The sequence below is a fragment of the Strigops habroptila genome, chromosome 1, assembly GCF_004027225.2.
Source record: "Strigops habroptila isolate Jane chromosome 1, bStrHab1.2.pri, whole genome shotgun sequence".
In the NCBI taxonomy this organism is placed as follows: domain Eukaryota; kingdom Metazoa; phylum Chordata; class Aves; order Psittaciformes; family Psittacidae; genus Strigops; species Strigops habroptila.
Window position 1 is genome coordinate 8,348,989 of NC_044277.2, and position 20,130 is coordinate 8,369,118.

At 45.9% G+C, this 20,130-nt stretch overlaps 1 protein-coding gene across 3 annotated transcripts in view; it reads left to right on the top strand.

Moving 5' to 3' along the window:
* Positions 1-286: 286 nt before the first annotated feature.
* The window catches only part of KCNQ3 (potassium voltage-gated channel subfamily Q member 3), a 206,753-nt gene continuing 186,909 nt past the window's right edge, over positions 287-20,130 (top strand). The window contains exons 1-2 of one of the 3 annotated variants that reach the window (XM_030502655.1): positions 287-319; positions 1,461-2,067. In XM_030502655.1, coding sequence (XP_030358515.1) covers positions 1,727-2,067 — 341 coding nt within the window. In that variant the 5' untranslated portion in view covers positions 287-319; positions 1,461-1,726. Of the gene's footprint in view, positions 320-1,365; positions 2,068-20,130 lie in introns of those variants that run through there. The other 2 variants (XM_030502646.2, XM_030502665.1) reach the window with 2 other exon arrangements.

Here is a 20,130-nt window from a genome sequence, read left to right on the forward strand (position 1 = left end):
TTTCCGGGACAAGTCCAATAGTGACCTATAGTCTGATCTGAAGCAGTACAGCCTCTGCGGCCCTGTTGTGGGTCCAAAAATCACATCCAGAATCTCCCTTTCCATCTGTTGTCCCTCCTGGTGTGTGAAACAGGAGAAGGACTGCTCAGATCATAAATCCCTTGGGGAATGGAGTGGGAACAGCTAGAGTAGGTGGCAAATCTGCTTCTCTATGAGTCTGGAAGGGCTCTTGGGTGTCTTGGCATCTCTTCAGGAGATACCAGGAAAATTCCCCCATCTGGAGGAGGAGAAGGACCTCCCATGAAGCAACCAGCAATCTGTAAGGCTTTGTCTTTTTTATTTTTATTATTATTTTTAATTTTTATTATTATTATCTGGCAAGAAAAAATGGCTCCATCAATCAGACCCTTTGTATCCTCCCAAGGTGTAGCTATGCAAATGCTCAGCCCTGCAGGCAGGTTTTTACTCAAAAGCAGCTCTAGGAGAAGGGGGGGGGGGGGAGGGATGTTTCTAGTGTATCGTGGCAGAAATCCCAGGGCACCAAGGGTGCGGGGCTCTTCCCATCCTCCTTGCAGCCAAGGAACTGAAAGGGCACAGGGCTGTCAGTCACATCCCTTCAGGATTTGGGTCCGAGCCTGGAGCGGGGTGCTGGTACACACGCTGAAGCGGAGGTGGTGGGGGGGGGCGCGCAGCTTTTAGGTCCGACGGGTCAGGGCAGAGCCCCCAGCGCTGCTCCCCGGGGGCAGAACCACAGCCCGGGCTGGGGCAGACTCCGCATCTCCCGCAAGAGCCCTGTGCAAAATGCTGCTCCCGGCGGGGCTGGAGCTGCTGCCCCCCGCCCCCCCCCCCCGATCTCCCCCCTCCGCGGGCGGAGGCTCCGGTTCGGCTCGGTTCGGCCCGGCTCAGGGCGGCCGCACCGGCAGCAGCGCCTCCAGCCGCCTGCCCGTCGCCTCTCCCGGCATCCTTCATCCCCATCCTCCGCTCCTTCCTGCTCCGGCGGTGAAAGCAGCCCCCCGCCGGGGGCCGGGGATGCCCTCCCCCCCCCCCACCGCAGCGGGGAGGGGGGCTGTGATGCTGCAAGGGGGATCCCCGGGTGTCGAGCGGGGTCTCCCCTTCCGCCGGCTGCCGGGATCTCCCCGCTCGGCGCCGGCGGCTCCAGAGGCGGCTGCTGGGGGTTGGCAACCGGGAAGGGGGGTAAGGGGGGGGGTCGCCGGTGTTCCACGCACCGTGGATGACTAGACACCCGGGGCCGGGGGAGCGGGGGGCGGGCGCCCGGCTATTTGCTGGCTGCATACAATGGGCCACTCCCTAACGTGAGGGCTTGGGGGGGGGGGAGGCAGGAGCTGGGAGGAGGAGGAGGAGGAAGAGGAGGCGGGGGGGTGGGGGGGGGGAGGAAGGGGCTCGGGCATCGGGCTGGTAAATAAACTCAGCGATGATTTCCCTGCCTTGCGCCGGCCCAGGTGCTCGCCGCGTTCCTGCCTCCCCGCTGCCGCCGGCGAGGATGACCTGACGGGGATGTGACTGCAGCCCCCATCCCACCTTCTCTTTTCGCCCCCTCCCTCCCTATCTCTCTCTCTATATATATATACATACATGTGTGTATATATATAAATACATAAAGAAATCATTTTTTGGGGGGAGGGGCGGGGAGCTCGGATCATGGCCCTGGGGCTCCCGGGGCTGCCGCCGCCGATCTGCAGCTCGCCTCTGGGGCCCGGCGGTGACCATGGGGCTGAAGGCACGGCGCGGCGCGGCGGGCGGTAGCGCTGCCGGCGGGGCGGCGGCGGCAGCGGGGCGGCGGGCGGCGGCGGCGGGCGGCGGTGGCGACCCCGAGCAGGGCTCACTGGCCCTGGGCACCGGCGCCGACCGCGACGGGACGCTGCTGCTGGAGGGCGGCGGGAAGGAGGAGGGCGGCAAGCGGACCCCGCCGGGGCTGGGGCTGCTGGCGAAGACCCCCTTGAGCCGCCCGGTGAAGCGGAACCACGCCAAGTATCGCCGCATCCAAACTTTGATCTACGACGCCCTGGAACGGCCCCGCGGCTGGGCGCTGCTCTATCACGCTTTCGTGTGAGTACGCGGGCGCGCTGCGGGGCGCGGAGCGGGGCTGCCCCGGGGACACCGTTTTGCTTTATCATTCTCAGCGTAAAGCGCTCCGGGGGGCTCGGTGCAGTCCCGGGGGGTGGCAAGTGTCTAAGGATGGGGGGTGCTGCTGAGTGGCGGTATTCCTTTATTTATTTACTGTCGGGGTTTCCCCAAACGAGCAGCTTCTCTTCAGTAAGCGTCTCGCTGGTGTGCGTACACCACCACAGGCGAGCCCCCGTGCTTTAGCCCCTAGGAAAGGGGTGGATGCCAGAAAGACCAAGCTCCGAGCAGTTTTAAGGCTCGAAGTGCTTAAGGGGAACACTGCCGGCTTCAGTTCAGCCTGGGGCACGGCGTGCGGTTAAACTAACTGTTAGAAACCCCGAGGTAACCTCTCCTGCAATAAAGTGTCAGATGGAAAGCGTCGGGTTTTGGTCCAGTAAAGCATTACCCTGCGGTGGGTGAAACCCGAGCGTTGCAGCAATGCCAACCAGAGAGTTAAACTGACCACACGTGAGCTGAGGTGAAACAAACTCCTTTGGTGGCCCGGAGGTGACAAGTCAAGCTAATGACCACCGGGTTGCATTCCTAAAAATTCTGTTCCCTTAAGTTTTTGTACGGAATATAGAAAATATAAATCTGCTTACAGCATAGAATGGAGTAGGCAGAGTCCTATTAAAATAAATGCGAGTTTTAGTGTTGTGGATTGCGTTTGAAAGCGCAACGGATTAGCATTGATCACGGTGTTACTGTTTTTCTTTACTGCTATAACGTGTACAGAGTGATAGAGGACTTAAGCAGGGATTTCTGAAATTGGTTTGTTTGCCACAGACAAACAAAGTGCTATGGGCTGTGAGCCTGGAGCTGGGTCTGGGGAAGTCCTGATCATTGGTGTAGTCTTTGCACTTGCAAATAAATACCTTGAATGCAGGGCTGTGATTTTACCTTCAGGCAAGCTCGTTGTTGGTGTTGGCAGAGATATAGCCCTGGGCAAGCAGTGACAGGCAGTGCTCATTACTGAACCGGTGCTGTGTATCACTCACTCATTGCTGCTCTCCCCTTCTCAGTGTTCTCATAAAGTGCATCTTGGGACACGGGTTCCTGCTTTCCAGCTTCATTTCTGTGAAAATGTGGACACTTTGTCAGTGTTCTTTTTCTATGGGAAAACTTGTGCTAGCAGGTAGGGAGCGACAGCGTTCGGGCTGTGTTGTGCTGGGAAGACTCTTTGGTCCGGAGCTTGCTATTCATTCAGTGTTGCATAACGCTGCCTCTTGTTGGGGAGATCCATGCCTGGGCAGAGGGGCACCCCCTTCATCCTGCCTTTGTCAGCCCCCCTATGCTGCACAAGTGAGAGTTTAGCACCATGAGCAGTTGGCATCTTGCTGTGGCAGCTGGGTCAAATCCATGCCCAAGCTTACGTCTGGATATAAGCAATAGGACAGTGGGTGAGCCTAGAGAAGCTCAGAGGAGCCAAGAGAGTCACTTATTTGCAATGGTATAAGAGAATGAAATCTCTTCATTCAATGCATATTCATATGCAATGGTATAAGAATTTCCGAGTTACAACATTCATTTTAGATAGCTCTCTAGGAGTGTGGTTAGCCTGAAGATCCTTATGCAATATGGATGATAGAATAGGGAAAAAATTCAACGTGTTTGTAAGGTTTCATCCTTCTTAGGAGAGGACGTGATACTCTATGTGGCCGATTTCTCTTTGGTGACTACTCAATCCTACAAAACTGGGGTGTGAGTCCAACCTGCTCTCATAGAAGTCAGTCGTGTTAAGACAATCAATGCCAAATTCAACATTAATGAAAAAAAGACACTTTTAGGAGTTGTTATCCTTAAAAGAAGTAAAATACACATGTCCTGGTGTGTCAACCCACAACAGATGTCCCATCCCAGGACACCTGGGGGACTCTGCAGTCCAAGTCTGCTGTTGGCCACTCTCTGTCTCTGTTCAGTCTCAGCTCCTGGTGGACTCAGTAGAAGTTGAGGGCTCTTACCTCGCTATAGGATCAAACCCTACAAAAGAACTCTGCTGAAAGAGATGGAAGAGTGTGCTGAGATCTTGCTGACAGGCTTCAGAGCTGGTTCCCGCAAATGGAGAACGATGACCTGCTCGGGAGTGGGAGCAGTGCTGGGGGGATGCAGCACCTGAGCTGATACCCAGAGTCTTTGTTCTTGCTTTCAAATGAATCGTCTTTTAGCTTTTTTCCTTCTGAAAAGGGGTCTCTCTCATGTTGGAGGTGCTGCTGTGACACTGCGTGGTGCCATCCCAGCAGTCCCCCAGTGCCTCTTTTCACACTAGAACAGTTTACACTTTCCCTTGGGTAGGAGAGAGCTTGCCAGCCTTTCCATATAATCTACAGATTTGATGCTGGTTTAATTTTCAAGAAAAGACCCATTTATCTTAATGTCATTATCTTAATGACGTGTTACACTTTGTCTTCGTCTTCTGAGTAACTTTGCTATAAATACCATGCAACCAAAATTAAGAGTAAGAAGGATGTTCTCACACAAAACCCCACAGAATAAACAGCTGATGGATGGATCATGGATGGATGTGGTGAATTCCTTACAGATCCAGGCATTCAGAGGTATTTAATGAAGAGATGAGGCAAAGGACTCCAGTGCTGTGTATATCCCAGGATTCAGGAGGTGGGAAGCTGCTGATGGAAGAGGATTACAACTTTCAGGACGCACTGAGGGTGTTGTGTGGGGGCAGGAAAGGGCTTTGCAAAGGTCTTTGCAAAAGCTTTGCCTGCTAGAACTTTGGAAAGGGTGGTACAGATGGGATCTCGTTAAGTCGTACAGTGATGCCCATATGGCTGCAAAGGGGTCATGATCCTTTGTGTATCTCCCTGTTACAATGTGCACATAAATAAGGTTCGATGCAGTGCCCGTGTAAACACTCTCTTTAGATTAGTTGGGGTTAGATCTATGAAATGATTCAATGTGTTCAAATAATTGAATGGCAATGCATGAACATGATCAAGCCCTACCTAGCCCTAAGGCCAAAGGTGCAAGGGAGAAAGGGGCAAATTCCTGATGTGAGTTTTAGTGTTCAGCTTTCACAGGCAGTGATTTACGGAAAGCGGCGCCAGATATTTTCCTTGCAGTTCTTCCTTGTTCTGCACTAGTGAGTTTGTAAGCCTATCCTTCTAGCAAAGAGGAAGATAATTTGGTCCTAAAGAAGCTGACTTTTTTTCCTTCACCATCTGAAAACATTTATTCTCTGGCAGCTCTGCTAGACAGGAGATCTACATAACACCCATGCAGTCCTCCTCTGCTAGGACACCAGGGTTCATGGACTTCTTGGCAATATGGCAATATCTTAATGGTGTAGTTGGTAAGAGAAAATTGATTTTCCCATGAAGAAATCTCACCTCTGTAAAGGCAAATAAAAAATAAAGTAAAAAATATTAAAAATAATTGAAAAAAAGTGGTTTAAGCTTTGTGATATTTGGTTTGGAAATGACTCTTTGGGGTTGCAGGCCAGGCTACAATCTAACCCTGCTCTTTTCAGAGCTCATCTCCCCGTAGGTATAACTGCTGTTCCCATGCTGTACTGTATTTTCCTTCATGTTCAGCTGTACAATATACTGCAGGAAACTCCTGCAGTTGTGCCTCATGGGATGTGTACTTTGGCTAGGGAGACCGACTTGAGCTCTGTTCACCTCCACCAGCCATCCAAATGCTTTATTTATGCACAGAAGCATAAGTGAATCGAATGAAAAACTGCAAACAAGCACGATTTTGTTTTTCCATTTCATTTTCAATTGTAAGCACAAAATATGTGGTGGATAATGGAGAGAGTCCAGAAACATAACAAAATACAGATCATCAATTTGTGGAAAATTTTCAATATCTCACTTAAAGAAGAGAGATGCTGAAGGCGACGTAGCTAGGAGATATTCTTATTTTCATACCATCCTCTGAGACAACTGCAGTCTTTACTTTCAGGGAAAAATAAGAGTAGGAAAAGGCTTGGGATTAAATTGCCTTTTTTTGAGAAAGTCTGCAATATTGTCTGTACTCTGCTTGTATAGATCACCACAGCATACCTGCTCCTGAGGGAGGGAAACCATGGGGAGCACTTGAAAACACTTCCCTATTTGCCATGCAATCTTCTTTCTATACTGCTTAATACCTGGAATGAAAAGAGGAGGCAGAGTCATGCGATCCATCAAATTGTGAGCATTTCTGGGAAGCACCGGCAAGCACCTCTTGCATGACTGATCGTAGGTGGGTTGTTTGCAGAAAAGAGTGTAGTGGGACTTGGGAGCACGTTGAAGGTCTGGGGGCTTGCTGTTGTTTTCCTCTTTGCCCTTTGGGAGATGCTCTGTAAGATGTGCTGATCCACCAGCCTGTGTCAGCCATCTGGGCTGAGATGGGAACAGGTTTGGGGTAAAAAGGATAAATAGGAATCCTTCTTTGGCCTCTTTGGCATGGACTTGTCTCTAAGTGAGTCCCTGGAGCAGCAGAGCAAGCCTGGTCCATTAGCAAGTGCCCTTTGCTTATGTGTTCGCCGATGCGAGTTCTGTTTTAATTATTTATGCTAATTCATCGTAATGCAGGGATAAATATTCTGCAGTATACTTTGTAAAAAATAATGAAGTCTTAGTCATTGGAGACCTCACCACACACCTCTGCTGCTGCATCTCTGCCGAGGCTTGTGAAGTCCACCCTCGGTTTGCATGTGGTTTAGTGATATCTGACTGTACCTCAGTTTGTGGGATCAGCCTTCATTGCAGGCTGTGGTCATGGGCTGCCAAAAGCTGGGGTGTGCTGGTATGAGTGAGGAGGGGCAGCAGAGCCTGGGTAAGCCACAGGCTGTGTAATATGAGTGGCTTGGGATCCCCAGTTGTAGCTTCAGAGTCAATTCAGCAGCTCGGAGGTGCCCAATGCTTGTTTAGGCACCCAAACTACCTCTGAAATTACAGACCAGGCCCTTTGGTGGGCATAGGAGTGTTTTCATCTACAGCCTCATATCTCCTTGCTAGGGCATCTCTCCTGACAGCGAGACCCACTCCCGGTGCGGGTACCCGTGGTTGGGTCGGTCAGCCAGTGCTCGGTGTTGCCATGGCTACGCTGCTAAGTTGCCGAATTTTGGTGCTGCTCACTCAGGAGCTGCAGGCACAGGGCTGCTGGTACCACAGGCTCAATATCTCCCCAAACCCCTTGGGATGGGGTTCCCTGAGCATCCTTCTGTGAGTGGTCTCCCTCATACCATGTGATGCTGCTTTATCTGGATGGGCATCGAGATCCACTGTGGCTGGTAATGCACAAGGAAGGGCAGATGAGCAGGTGAGCATTGGTGCCTCCAGTGAGAGCAGACACTCAGCAGCTGGGCTTTTGATGGTGTCAGCTCAGCCCAGGAATAAGCCCCTCAGAAAGAAGTCACAGCCCCTCTGTAGTTTGTATTAAATCGAACAGCCCCAAGTGTCATCATTTTGGTCAGCAGTGATACAGCAAAGCTCCTCCAGCAGCCAGGAAATCGTGTTTTTCTTCTCTTTTGAGAAACGTTGTAGTGGAGAACAGCACCACCTCAGTGCTACCCCGGTGGTCCTTGAGGCACTGTCAGCAGTAGAGCCAAGACTTACTGCAGTATCTCCAACACAGCAGCTGGGTTGGGGCTAAAAGCCATCTCAGTTTCTTCTTGTGCCTCTCTTTGCTTCTCACAGCAAACATCAGATCATCATGGGGCACAGCAGGGTCTGGGCAGCTCTGGGTGGGCTGCTGGGTGGAGAGGCCACATGTATTTTACTTGTTTTAATCTGAGATGCAGTTTAGGGAAATGTTTTAAAAATTAGCAGGGAGAGACTTTCCCAACCCATTTTGCTCATTTTGGTGCAGAATGTAGAAACATTCAAAACAAACCTAATGGAAAACTAGTAACCAAAGACTATGCATATTAAAAAACCTGAATTAAAAAATCCTCACATACATGTAGCATCAGTTATATACATACCTCCGTGTGCTTGAGTGTGTGCAAGTGAACACGAAGGTACCCCAGCGGTTCCTGCTTCTCCCAGACATCACCCCAAAGGCTACTCACCTGGCATCTTTCTGTTCTTTCTTTGAGGCTCTCCATCTTCAAATATCACTTGATTAAATCCTCTTTATTTATAGATTAGCCAACATACAAACCTGTGTGTATATGTAGACCACAATTCTGTACTTTGTGGTCAGTAAAAATTCATTTCCTGCGTTGAAAGGTATGTGCAAGGCTAGGTGATGACATGAATATGCAAGGACAAGGTCTGAAATTGAGTAATTTGGATCTTATTTAACAGCTGTAAGAAACTTTCCAAACAAAAATCAGTCAAGTGAGTGCTAAGATCATTTATATCTTGTTTAAAAACATAATAGATTGGTGACCTTAGACATAGCCAGGCAGCGGGGTGGTTGGGTACTACCATGATCAGCATGTATGGTATAAATAAATGATAACGTGTATTCTGGTATTTAATAATGCTATATTCCTTTCTTGTATTTACTAATACTATATTCCCTTCTTGTATTTAATAATGCTATATTCCCTTTTTATGAGTGGAACTTTACAGAAGGAGAGGAGCCATGGAGACATTGCATCTGCTATTGCTTCTGGCATATACTGTATTAAATGAGATAACTTAAATATTAATAGCTTTACAGGAAGTATGGTCCATAAGAACCATTGAGTATATGCTGCGTTCTGTCCTAGGGTGATAGGTGGGAAACATAGCACTTTCTGGGAGAGAGGCATGCCCAGGGATATTTAGTTTCATGGTAACCTACTTTAGAAAAAAAACACTTCGAGAGAACTTTCAGACTGGAAATCTGTAAATTGCCTTCCCTAGCCTTCAGCAAGCAAACAGCTTAAGAGCATATTTAATTTGGAGCAAGTGAAAGGTTCCACTGATGTCAGGAGGAAATTATCCAAGGTGATGTTGGGGTCACCCAAAGCAGAAGAGTTGACTGAGATGTGATGGAAAGCAGCACTAGGTATCATCGTCTTCCTCCGCACAGCCGACTTGCTGCTCTGCTTGGTCTGGTAACATCCTCCTAAGCTACAGTTCTGCCACAGGCCTTCATCCCTTCTGTGCCTTAATAGCCACCTTTGTTTATGGTCCCCTTGCCCTCCTTAGAGGTGCTGCTTTTTGCTTGTTTGTGTAGGTTTTAAAAAGCATGCTGAAGTGGAGTTTCATATCTCCAACACTGCTAAATCTCAGTTTGGAGAGACGCTGAGACCGTGACATGAGAATCATCCAGTGTCTCTTGAGGTGACATGTGCTCTCACTTCCTTTTCCTACATGCATTAATATTGCCCAAGTCTTTCCTACTTTATTTTTTCTAGGTTTCTGGTACGTGGTGGTGGAGCATTACAGGTCCATTGGCAGCAGCAGTGGAGGAATCCTAATCCTGTCTGGGATGGCTGTTGTCTTTTGCTTCTTTTAACTTTCCAGACTTTATTTCATTTTATGGATACTTGAATCTCACTTGTCCTCCCTGGTTTCAGAGCTGTTGCTGAGAGCTGTATGGATGTGTTAGGCATTCCTTTGCCAACCCGTGTTAGTTTGTGATTGTCATGTTGGCTCTTCAGTGGTGTTTTTTTTTAAATCTCAGATGCTTTTCCTATTTATTTTCTTCTGTCCCTGCTGGTGTTTTGATCACCGTCCAGATTGGTTCTTCATAATTTTATTAACATTCAATTTAATTCTTTTTATAGCTCATTAAGGAAGCACTTAACAAGACCAGAACTAAGAAAATCCATTCAGCGTTTCACTAAATAACAACTTCCCCCCTTCCTGGTTAATTCAATGTAATTTTTTTGGGCTTTATTTATAGCTCTGAAGCCAGTTTTTAATTTCATGTCGTTTCTCCTGGTCATATGGATTAATACTAGAACTAAGATGTTATGAGACATTGCACCTATGTCAAACCAGAAATCTTTCCTCATTTCGTTTTGTTCAAAACTGGTTGTTGGGCTCTGTTTATCTATTTAATTCAGTAACAAGCATGTAACTGTTATCTTCCTGTCTCAGTTTTTTCATGCTTTTGACACGGTGTGTATCTCCTATAACAAAATAATCCAACGTTCCCAGCACTGTCCACTGCTAAAGTAGAGCTAAAGCAGTGCTGAAAGCTTAAATCCCCTGATCCATCCAAGTTGTAGTTCTTATATGTTTTATGGGAGCTGTTACATTTGGGTTATACTAACGTCGGGTGAACGAAAGAGATGTTAATCCTAAACCAGAAGACGCTTTACAAGGCATTCCCACTGACTCTAAGTGCAGAGTCTGCAGTTTTCTGGTTTCAGAGGGGATGGAGCAGAAGCAAGTACAGCTGTTGAGGGGCTGATGGTGAAATCCCCAAAGCTCATGGTGGGGAGCTGCCCACCAGGCTCTCAGCAGTGCAGCATCAGCTCTGCTTATCTTTGCTCCCCTCGTGCCTCTCCATGCACTGCTAAGGGCGCTTATGAGGAGGGATTACACCCTGAGGAGGGAATGTGAAGAGCAGCTGATTGAAATTGCAGGGGAATTAATTTAGGAAGGTAATTACATGAACTGGAATTTACTCTTCTACTTTTGCTAACACCGCTGCTCTTGTGAGACATGCTGGAAGAATTTCAATGCACACAACCGGCTGAGGCTCCCAGAGCTGACCTCAGATCCTGTCTGCGCAGTGGCACCAGATGCATTGGGCCGCTGCTCAGAACCAGCCTTGCACTGCAGCTATGGCAGCAGCTTTTCTCTTGCCAAAAGTAGTCATTAACTATGTCTAGACTAATTGGCAAAATCATGCTGGGGATGTTCCCAAGCAGTGACACATGCTGGCCAATAACACAACATTGCTGGATGACCTGTGCTGTGGTTTTAGTCTGAGACAACTAAGCGACTGGGCACAGGTCAAGTGCTGCCACAGACCTGGGACCGCTCCCAGCAGGAGGCTGCATGTGGCTCCCTGCTTTGGAGGTAAGTGAGGTCAGTGACATGGACACTGGTCATGCCAGCTGGCCTCATGGATAGAGAGCAGGACTGAGCATCTTTGGGTTACTACAGTAGACATAATTATTACTTCTTACGATTTGTGTCAAACACTAATGACATTGCTAGTTGTATTGTTTCTCCCAATTTTGTCTCTCTCATTATTGTAGATGTTGCTCTACTACCTTGTCAGGTGCTGGGTGCAATGACACTGTGCAGAGGTGGTGAGATCTGGCAGATGAATGCTCCTGGAAGTTTCTGCTCTCAGAATATGGCGTTATCACATAGTACATTCTCAAATACATTACTCTCATCAGTGCTAAATTGCTTCAAACAACTGTATTTCCCTGCTTTTTCTCAGGGCCTGTGAGGCAGTCTCTCAACATTCACAATGGGACCTATCCATCTAGTGCCTTATCTGAGGTAGTTGTCTGGACTCCTTTTGTAGCTGCTGAAGGAAAACAGGAAATAGAACTTTCCGGAGTGCCATTAATCTTATTCTAAAGATGATTCTAAAATAGGAGAGATTAATCACCTCTTGCGGTGCCTCAAACTTTCCACAAAGGAGACCTCAGGTGACTAACTTGGATTTAGGTATTTACACCGAAAATATCCAAGGGATGGGAAACTTTTTGCATGACCTGAGAGGCAGGAAGAACTCAAAGCCACATTAAGATAACTAAATTTAGATATGTTCATGTACAGTTCTGTGTGTGTAATAGGTATTTAAGTTCTCTTTATAGTCAGTCAAGATTTAGTCAATACAGTCAATAGATTTTATGGTGCAATTCATCCAGCCAGATGTAGGGGTCTGCTTTATATGGAGATAAATCATAGCTTCAGCTCCATTGAGCAGCGCTTCATTGTCTATAGCAGGAGCTGAGGTGACTTGATCTTTGGTAAATGACTGCAGTAAAAGCCACTTTCAGACAGATGAGTCCTACCTTTAAAGGCAAGAGGAATATGACTCATTATTACATAGGCTTTTATTAATATTAGGCTCAACATAAAATTCTAATTCTCCTTCCTCAAGAGCTTTACATATGTGGCTACTTACTATCCCAAGCCATGACAGCCCTACAGTCATCCCTGATGTTATGCCAAAGAAAAATATGATGGTGCAGTTGACATGCTTAGTTTCATCATCCTACTTATGCTGCTGGTTTCAGTAGCTTTAAGATCTTTTACTCTTTGGGAGTCCTGAGTTTACCTTTCTGCCTTGCCTTTGTTCTTTGGTTTGCTATGGGGTTTATCTCCCTGAGTCCTTCCATAAATTAGCTCTTGATTTATAATCATAGTTGCAGTTGATCTTGAGGTCATGCTGAAACCCAAACTGTACAACCTCTTGTATCGAGCTTCAAACTCAAGAGCTACGGCTGACCCTATCTTTCCTCCATCTTCTTGCAAACATTTGGGATTTATCTGGGCAGAGGTGTAACTCTGGTGGGAGTTGGCCAGCAGCAGTCCTCCTTCCTATTCCTGAATTTCTGTCTATTTGCATTGCTCCTCTTGTCTCTATCACTCAAAATTGGCCCCCAAATCAATGAACAGGCAACACTGCTTTCTAGAAGGTGCCATTTTAGGGACCAGAAAACTCTCTGAGTGGCTTGGACATTGTCCTTTTGAAGCCTGTAGCAAATGTAGAAGGTCAATTTGAATGGCATGGGATGAAGGAGTGTGATTGTGAGGGTCATTCATAGGCTTAGATTATTTTTTTTCTGTGCTATAGTTTTCTCTATAAAGCTTTATAGATATGTAAGCACCATTCAGTATTTTAGAGGGCATACTCACTTTCATACACCAGCTGAATCAGTAAAGTAGCATAATTGAACCTAATGCTCAAATCATCAGAGAACTGTACAAAATCTGAATGCATGAAAATGCCCTGACATAAGGAAGCGCTTTTGGGTGGTGGTGTATTCCTTTAACAGCTGCTGGTTTGTGTTTTGCTTGTTTTTGCAGAAATACTGAGCCAGCAACCTCTTTTAGTCATGTCGGTACGAATGTAGAGTAAATCTATTAGAGTCAGAACAACAATTGGATCTGGCTGCTGCACCACAAGCTTGTTCTGGACCCACTACAAAATCTTCTCATTTTTTACTGATATCCTGCTGTTGCCAGAAGCCAAAGTCAAGGTTCTGCACCTCTGGTGAGGTACTTCCCTGCCACAACAGACATGCCCTCCCAGTAAGGTAAGACAGCTTGAGGAGTGGGTTAAATAGGAGAGATGCAGAACTTCTGGCAAGATAACAAGTGAGCACCAACCTGTCCCAGAGTTGTCGGTACTCACACTGTAGTGTTCACTGCTTGTTTCCTTCACACTGGGAGCTGGCTCTATTGTAAGCATGGAGTCATTTCTTCCCTCACTGCTCCCCAAAGTAGAGAGAGGATTTTTCCTCCCTCATAAATGCAGTTATTTAATTAACAAATACAATTATTTAGTTAACAAATACAGTGCAGCTGGGGAAGGTAAGGAAGCAAAGCACTGTCATTATATCCATTTCTTGGTGTAGGTCATGTCTGATGTTGGGCTGTAGGAGGGAGTTGACAATTTCAACCATAAAACCATTTAGTTTGGAAGGTTTTAGAGGTTTCCAGTACAATCCACAGAGCAGAGCTAACTTCAAAGTCGAATCAGGGCTCAGGGCTGTATCCAGTTAAGATTTGTGCATGTCCAAGATGTGAACTACTTTATATTGTGAGGAGTGATGAATGTGGTTGCACTTCAAGGAATATGTTGTTTTATGCATTTCTCATAACGGGCAGACTTCTAGGTCCAGAGTCACAGAGTCTTCCTTTATGCCCACTTCATTTAATCCTGAATATTAGTGGACAGTCCTGAATATGTATAGACAGAAGTGAGATGTAGTATCTGGGCACAGATGCTGGGCAGGTCATCCCACTGTGAGGAAACAATGCCCATAGTAAACCACAAAGAAAGTTGCTTGCTGCTGGGCTGACTGATTGTCCAGTATTGTCTATGGAGTGCTTACACTGGGAAATGCTAGGGATAATCTTTGGTGTAATCAGTAGAGTTCATTGAAAATATTTAACCTTTCCCAATCACTTCTCAATTTTTTTACTGATGTTGTTGTAATTCAAAATTTCGTAATTTTTTTCAGCATTTGGAAGAATCATTTAGTCTTCAGCAACTTATCCCTACTCTACATCTCCTCCTTACTTTCCCATCTCTTTCTTCCTGTCCTCTCCTCACTCAATCCCAGCTTCTCTTCGTTAGGGACTGTAGTGGTAAGATAAGGGATAACGGATTCAAACTTAAACAGGGGAAGTTTAGATTAGATATAAGGAAGAAGTTCTTTGCTGTGAGGGTGGTGAGGCACTGGAATGGGTTGCCCAAGGAAGTTGTGAATGCTCCATCCCTGGCAGTGTTCAAGGCCAGGTTGGACAGAGCCTTGGGCGATGTGGTTTAGTGCGGGGTGTCCCTGCCCATGGCAGGGGGGTTGGAACTAGATGATCTTAAGGACCTTTCCAACCCTAACTATTCTATGATTCTATGATTCTCTTCTTCCTTTGGTGGCATTCTTCACTTCACTACTGAAGCACAGCACCACTCACTGGATCATCTAGCTGTGCTTTGCGTGTGACCACTCAGCCTTTTGTACTTAATGTGACAACAACAGTAGAGTTCACTCTGACTTCAGTTGGCCTATAGCAGGTTGATGGAGCTGACATGACTCTTTGTTTCTCACCTAGACATACTTATGTTAACTTTTGGTCTTTCCTATAATTTTTTTTAACTTACTAGATTTTGACATTGAGTTCACCTATGTCAGGGTTAAAATTGTGCCTCTAATTCCCTCAGAGTAGGGACTCAATAGGAATTACTTTGTCCATATAGTGCGAGGTAGTTTAGGTGCAGGAATTATCTCTAAATCACCTTGTGTTTCATTGTCATCAGTGTTTCCTTTTTGGTTGCACAGCTGCCTGATATTGAACCCAGCATCCAGTGGTAAGGTGCTCTCGCTGGACAAGCCTGTGACTTTGGGCACAGCCCAAAGTTAGAGCCCCAACGCAAACAACATCACTGTAGGAGAAGTTCTTAGAGTTGTGATTCAGACTCACACACTTCTGAGTCACTGATCCTGATCACTCTTTGCTCTAGGGGTGATGGTGGTGATAGGGAAGGAGCGATTTATTGATGACCTGTGTAGGTAACAGATTTCCTGCTGTGACTCAGCTGTTCTCTCTTGAAAGAGGGAACATGAAGTGGAGGTGGACACCGATCTCTCTTCACAGAAAGGGTACAAACTGTCCTTTAAGTTTATCCACATTCCTGGTCTCAGTGGTAGGAGGAAGATTAGCCACATACAGGCTAATCACACAGATCTGTGTGGTACTTCATACACAGCCTGAATCACATCTGCAGCTGTTGTTCCCAGAGTTAAGATGATAATACAAGGTCCTAGTTTGCTGCTGCATTTGCTGCCAGTGCTGATAACCAAGAAAATACAAGACGGGAGCTCCTGGTGTAGCAATAAATGGACAGCAACTTTCTCTAGTGAGTTATAGACAGGACTGAATGCTTTGTCTTGCTGCCCGAATCACCACATTCCCCAGAAAATGGGATAAAAACACAACATTGCTCCCAGACACCAAAGCAGGGCATAAGCACCTCCAAAGCAACATTTTGCTGGAGACCACAGGAAGGGTCTTCTGTTATAGAGTAGTATCTTGTAGTTTTCTGGAAACAGCAACTTTAAAGAAAACATTATTGGGATGAGTGAAAGAAAGAGATTTTGGGCAGATGGAAATGTGTCAGTTCTCATCTTCATTGGTGGTGCTTGTTTTCACTTATTCTACCATGAGTTAGTTTCCAAGCAAGATGAAATAGATAATGTGTTTGTAATCATTAATCTGAGTGCTCCATCAGTGTTTTTTTCAGCCTACAAGGACTCAGAGTTTCTGTTATAATAGAGGGCTTTTTTATTTGCATAAATGACAATATAGCAATGGTTGGAAGATGATTCAAGATAAATTCAGGCTATAGATAAGGTCTAATAGAGGAGCAGATATCTGCTGGAAGAATTTGCACAAGAAATCATCACTTTTCCTCTTGTCATTTTTAAACCAAACTTGGAGAATTTTCCAAGAGACAACCATAGCTTGTAGCTTAGCCACAAAATATGGGTTTACATCAATAATTCTGTGTATTCATGACTGGTATTAAGCAGGACTTTGAGTTATAACCAGGAATATGTTGGGGTTTGGTGTTGTTTTTTTGTTTAAATTGAGCAGCAGGAAGCTATGAAGTAACTCAGGAAAAGAGATCCACTCATTTCTTAAGTGGATTATTAACATTGTAATGTAACATAATGTAAGTAGCAGCAGTAAAAGTAATTGAACTGGGATTCTTGGAACTAAATGTCTAAATGTGGCCGAGTCATTTCAATCTCCTCAGTTGCCTGTATAGACCACTACTAGTGGACTATTGATGATTGTTCAACTCATCCTGATTGATGACACTGATAAATCACATCCTGGTTACCAGGGATGACACCAAATAAATAGGTATCCCTCTATTATAGCAGAAACTTCAATACATGGCTGAGATGGAGACACCTGCATTATAAACATTAACTTTTAAGTGAATTGAATCTTATCCTAATCACACTGTTGAAGGCCTTGGTGGGCTAATAACTTTACAAAGCATTCTGGACAAGAGGTTAAAACAGAGACATCCTTTTGTGCTGAAGATGACTGCCCCAAATACTAAAATCTTACAGTCTTAAGTCTGGTTCACCTTTCTCAGAGCAGGTAAATATATAAAACTTTCCTTCCCTTCCCTTCCTTTCCCTTCCCTTCCCTTCCTTTCCCTTCCCTTCCTTTCCCTTCCCTTCCTCTTTTTTCTGGAAAGGGTGCCAAGTCAATGTTATCCTATCCAGAGCACAAACTTCTAGCTCTATCTCTGAGTTATTTAACAAAGCAATTACAATATGGTCATTCCTTCAGAGCTGTCATCTCTGTTGAAGAGTGGGATGTAATCTTTAGGTGTCCATGCAGACTCTTTGTCACTGATCCTGTAAGGAGAACAGATGGACCTGTCTGGTTTCTGCCTCGTCCAGAGGGAAAGAAGAATGGTTTTCAGCCCACTTGGTTAAAATAAGAAAGGCAGGGTGGGAATAAGCAATAAAGCCAATGTTTTTTTAGAGTGAGGTAAGAGTAGCAATGGTGCAGGGAAGAAGCCAGCAGCTGTGAACACAGTTCCAGTGATGATGACAAATGGCAGCGGAGCTGGAGAAGGAGGCAAGGGAGATGTTGGAAATAAAGCTGTGGAAGGGAGGAGGAGTAACTGTGCTGTGAGAGGTAAAACAGAAGGAGGAGGGCAATTAAGGCTATTCTTGTAGGTGAACATGTTAGGAGCTATTTAATGAAGGTGCTGCTTGTACAGAGAAAACAACTTAATTGCCCTCCTGGTGCTTTGGTGCCTGTTTCAGGCAAGTTGCCTATTTAGCTCTAATTGCAAAATGTCTTCAGTGTAAAACGTTTTGTTGCTGTTTGCCTGCATGGGAGACTCTGTGACAGGCCCAAGACCTGGTCAGCAGTGAGGTGTCTTGGCCGTGCAGTGGTGGAAAATAGCTGTTTGTTGCTTGAGCTATTCCTGCTGTATGGGCAGCCAGGGGATTGTGATTCCTGAGGTGTATCCATCCTCTCTATACAGGCCACAGTTGTCGTCTTCGCTTGGTAGCACAGAGCTAAGAGTTACAGGCTGGCGCCCAAACAGCAGGAGAGTTAAACTTCATTTGTTATTTTAGTGCAAAGCAGAGCCCTCAGAGTGGAAACCCAAGGACAGTGTGCTGTGTGGCAATCTGGGGCTCATCCCGAAGCTCCCTCTTGCCCCTGCATGCTCATGGTTTGGCTGCAAAACCTGAAGAAGGTCTGAAAAACAGAGACTAAAGGAGGAGCATGTTCAAGGCATGTTAAATGTAATTTCAACAGGGGGAAAAGAGGGATAGCTTCATCTTCTCTTGAGCTGTAAAAAGAGATGCCAGTGAGACACAAGGCGGGTTACACTTCTGCTTAAACACCCTTAGGACCAGTCTCCCTATTACGTCAAATAACAACCACGCAGGCGTATCTATAAAGAGAAACCAAGTTTAGAGCTTCAACCCTTGACCTAGAGGTAAGCCAATGCTGGGTCTGAGGCTTCAGTGGTATAGCCATATCTGCCACCATTCCTGCATGGGAAACCAGCCTCATGCCAGATCAGGCCTGAATATGTGTCTGTTGTAGCCATTGCTGGTTGAAATTATTACCTCTGATAGGGTTTTCCTTAACAATTGGATTGCGGTTCTTCAGGCTGGTAGCACATGGTCAGGTTTTCCAGATTTTCTTCGTAATAATGAAGCAGAAATTCCATTTTTTTTAATGGAAGCTGTGTTTGCCATGATGCATCCTGACTACACCAGCTGGGGATTAAGAGAAACTGCAAAACCACGGTAATGTAAGAGTTTGCAGCACTGTGAAAGGCACGTAAGTGGAGTGATGATTTTAGCCTTTCTTTCTGTTCTCCTGGCCTGGCAGCACTTCTCTTCAATAAGTTTCTTTACGACTGTGACTCCTGTATTGCTTTGCCCTGCATCGTGGTATCAAGACCTTTTGTAATTCTCTGTTTATGGTTTTACATCATCTAAAGGACATTCCCTGCAGGTTGGTGGTTTGGTTTTGTTTTTAAGTTAAGGCAGAGGAAACTTACTGGCCTTGTTCTGAGTCAGCAGATCCAGCACGGAATCAGGCTTTTTGTTGGAGATTATTCTTCATGTCATGACACCCTTTTTAAGCCCCCAAATAATTTTTAGTGGAGATAAGGAAATTATTAGCAGTGTGCAGTCATGTGATAAGCTGAAATGAATGATAGGTGAACATGATGGCAAAGGTTATGTCTGACGTAACTATGAATGTGTGTTTGAAATAGCAAAGTACCATGTAGTCACCATAGCTCATATTCCTATTTGGATGCAGCAAGTGCCTTTCTACCAACCCAGAAATTATTTGTAATGTATTTATGCAAACTATAGAAGTTTCAGGGACAAGCAGGGACCTTCAGGGACAAGCAGAGGTGAAAGCTCTTTGGGCTATGCATCCTTGTACATCCCAGGTACGAGGTACCCATACAAGGTACCTCAGACTCCTTCTGGCACTTTTAGGTCTCATCACATTGCTTCCATAGAACTTCCAACCTTGTCCTGACAAGGTGGTGAGACACAGACATGAATGACCTCCTCAGTGTGATGCAGTCCACCCTGCCCAGCTGCGCCTCTTGTGCTCGTACATAGCAAAGAGGATCCTTGCACCAAGATGTGTCCACATTTGTGCACAACAAGACACGGAAAATGGTTACAATTACCAGCTGGGGCAGGTATAATTTAACATGGAAACAGTTATGATTCCTGTAATAATCAGTAGTCTCAGTGCTCCAGTGTTATTAGTGTTTTGCGTGCGTGGCGTGGAGACAAGCCTCTTGCAAGGGAAGACTGGAAGGAGTCTGCATTTGCTGATTCTCATAGATGATTGCTCCTTCCTGGCTCAGGGGACAGACAGTGAAAAAGAGTGTGAAAAGACTGGACCAGTAAGTAGGGGAAGTTGATATCCAGGGGTAGCAATGGTTCAGTATTAGCAAACGTTCTCCAAGAACTGCGGTTTCAGCACATCGTGGTGTGTTCTGGGAAGACACTGGGAATGAAACGTCAGGGACCACTGGAGAGACCGTTTCCTCTAACCAGTCTTTAAATCATACACAAAAGCCATCCCCAAAGCTGACATCCTCATTGGCAGTGTATGCCACAGATTAAATGACATTCTTAGGGTGCCTCTGCTGTGTCCTGTTCCTGAGAGGGTAGATTCCAAGCCTCAGTTAGGGCTTACTGATAGTGGAAGGTGTGGCCACACAAACTGTTGTTGATCATGCTATTTTCACTCCCAGGGAGAAAAGACAAACTCATGAAAGGCTGTCATGTTTCAGGGCTGCTAATTCAGTTGCTTTTGTATCAATTCAGCTCACCAGAGATGAAGGAGCTACTGACTTTGAGACTGGGTAACTATTCTGCTCATAGTGCAGGAG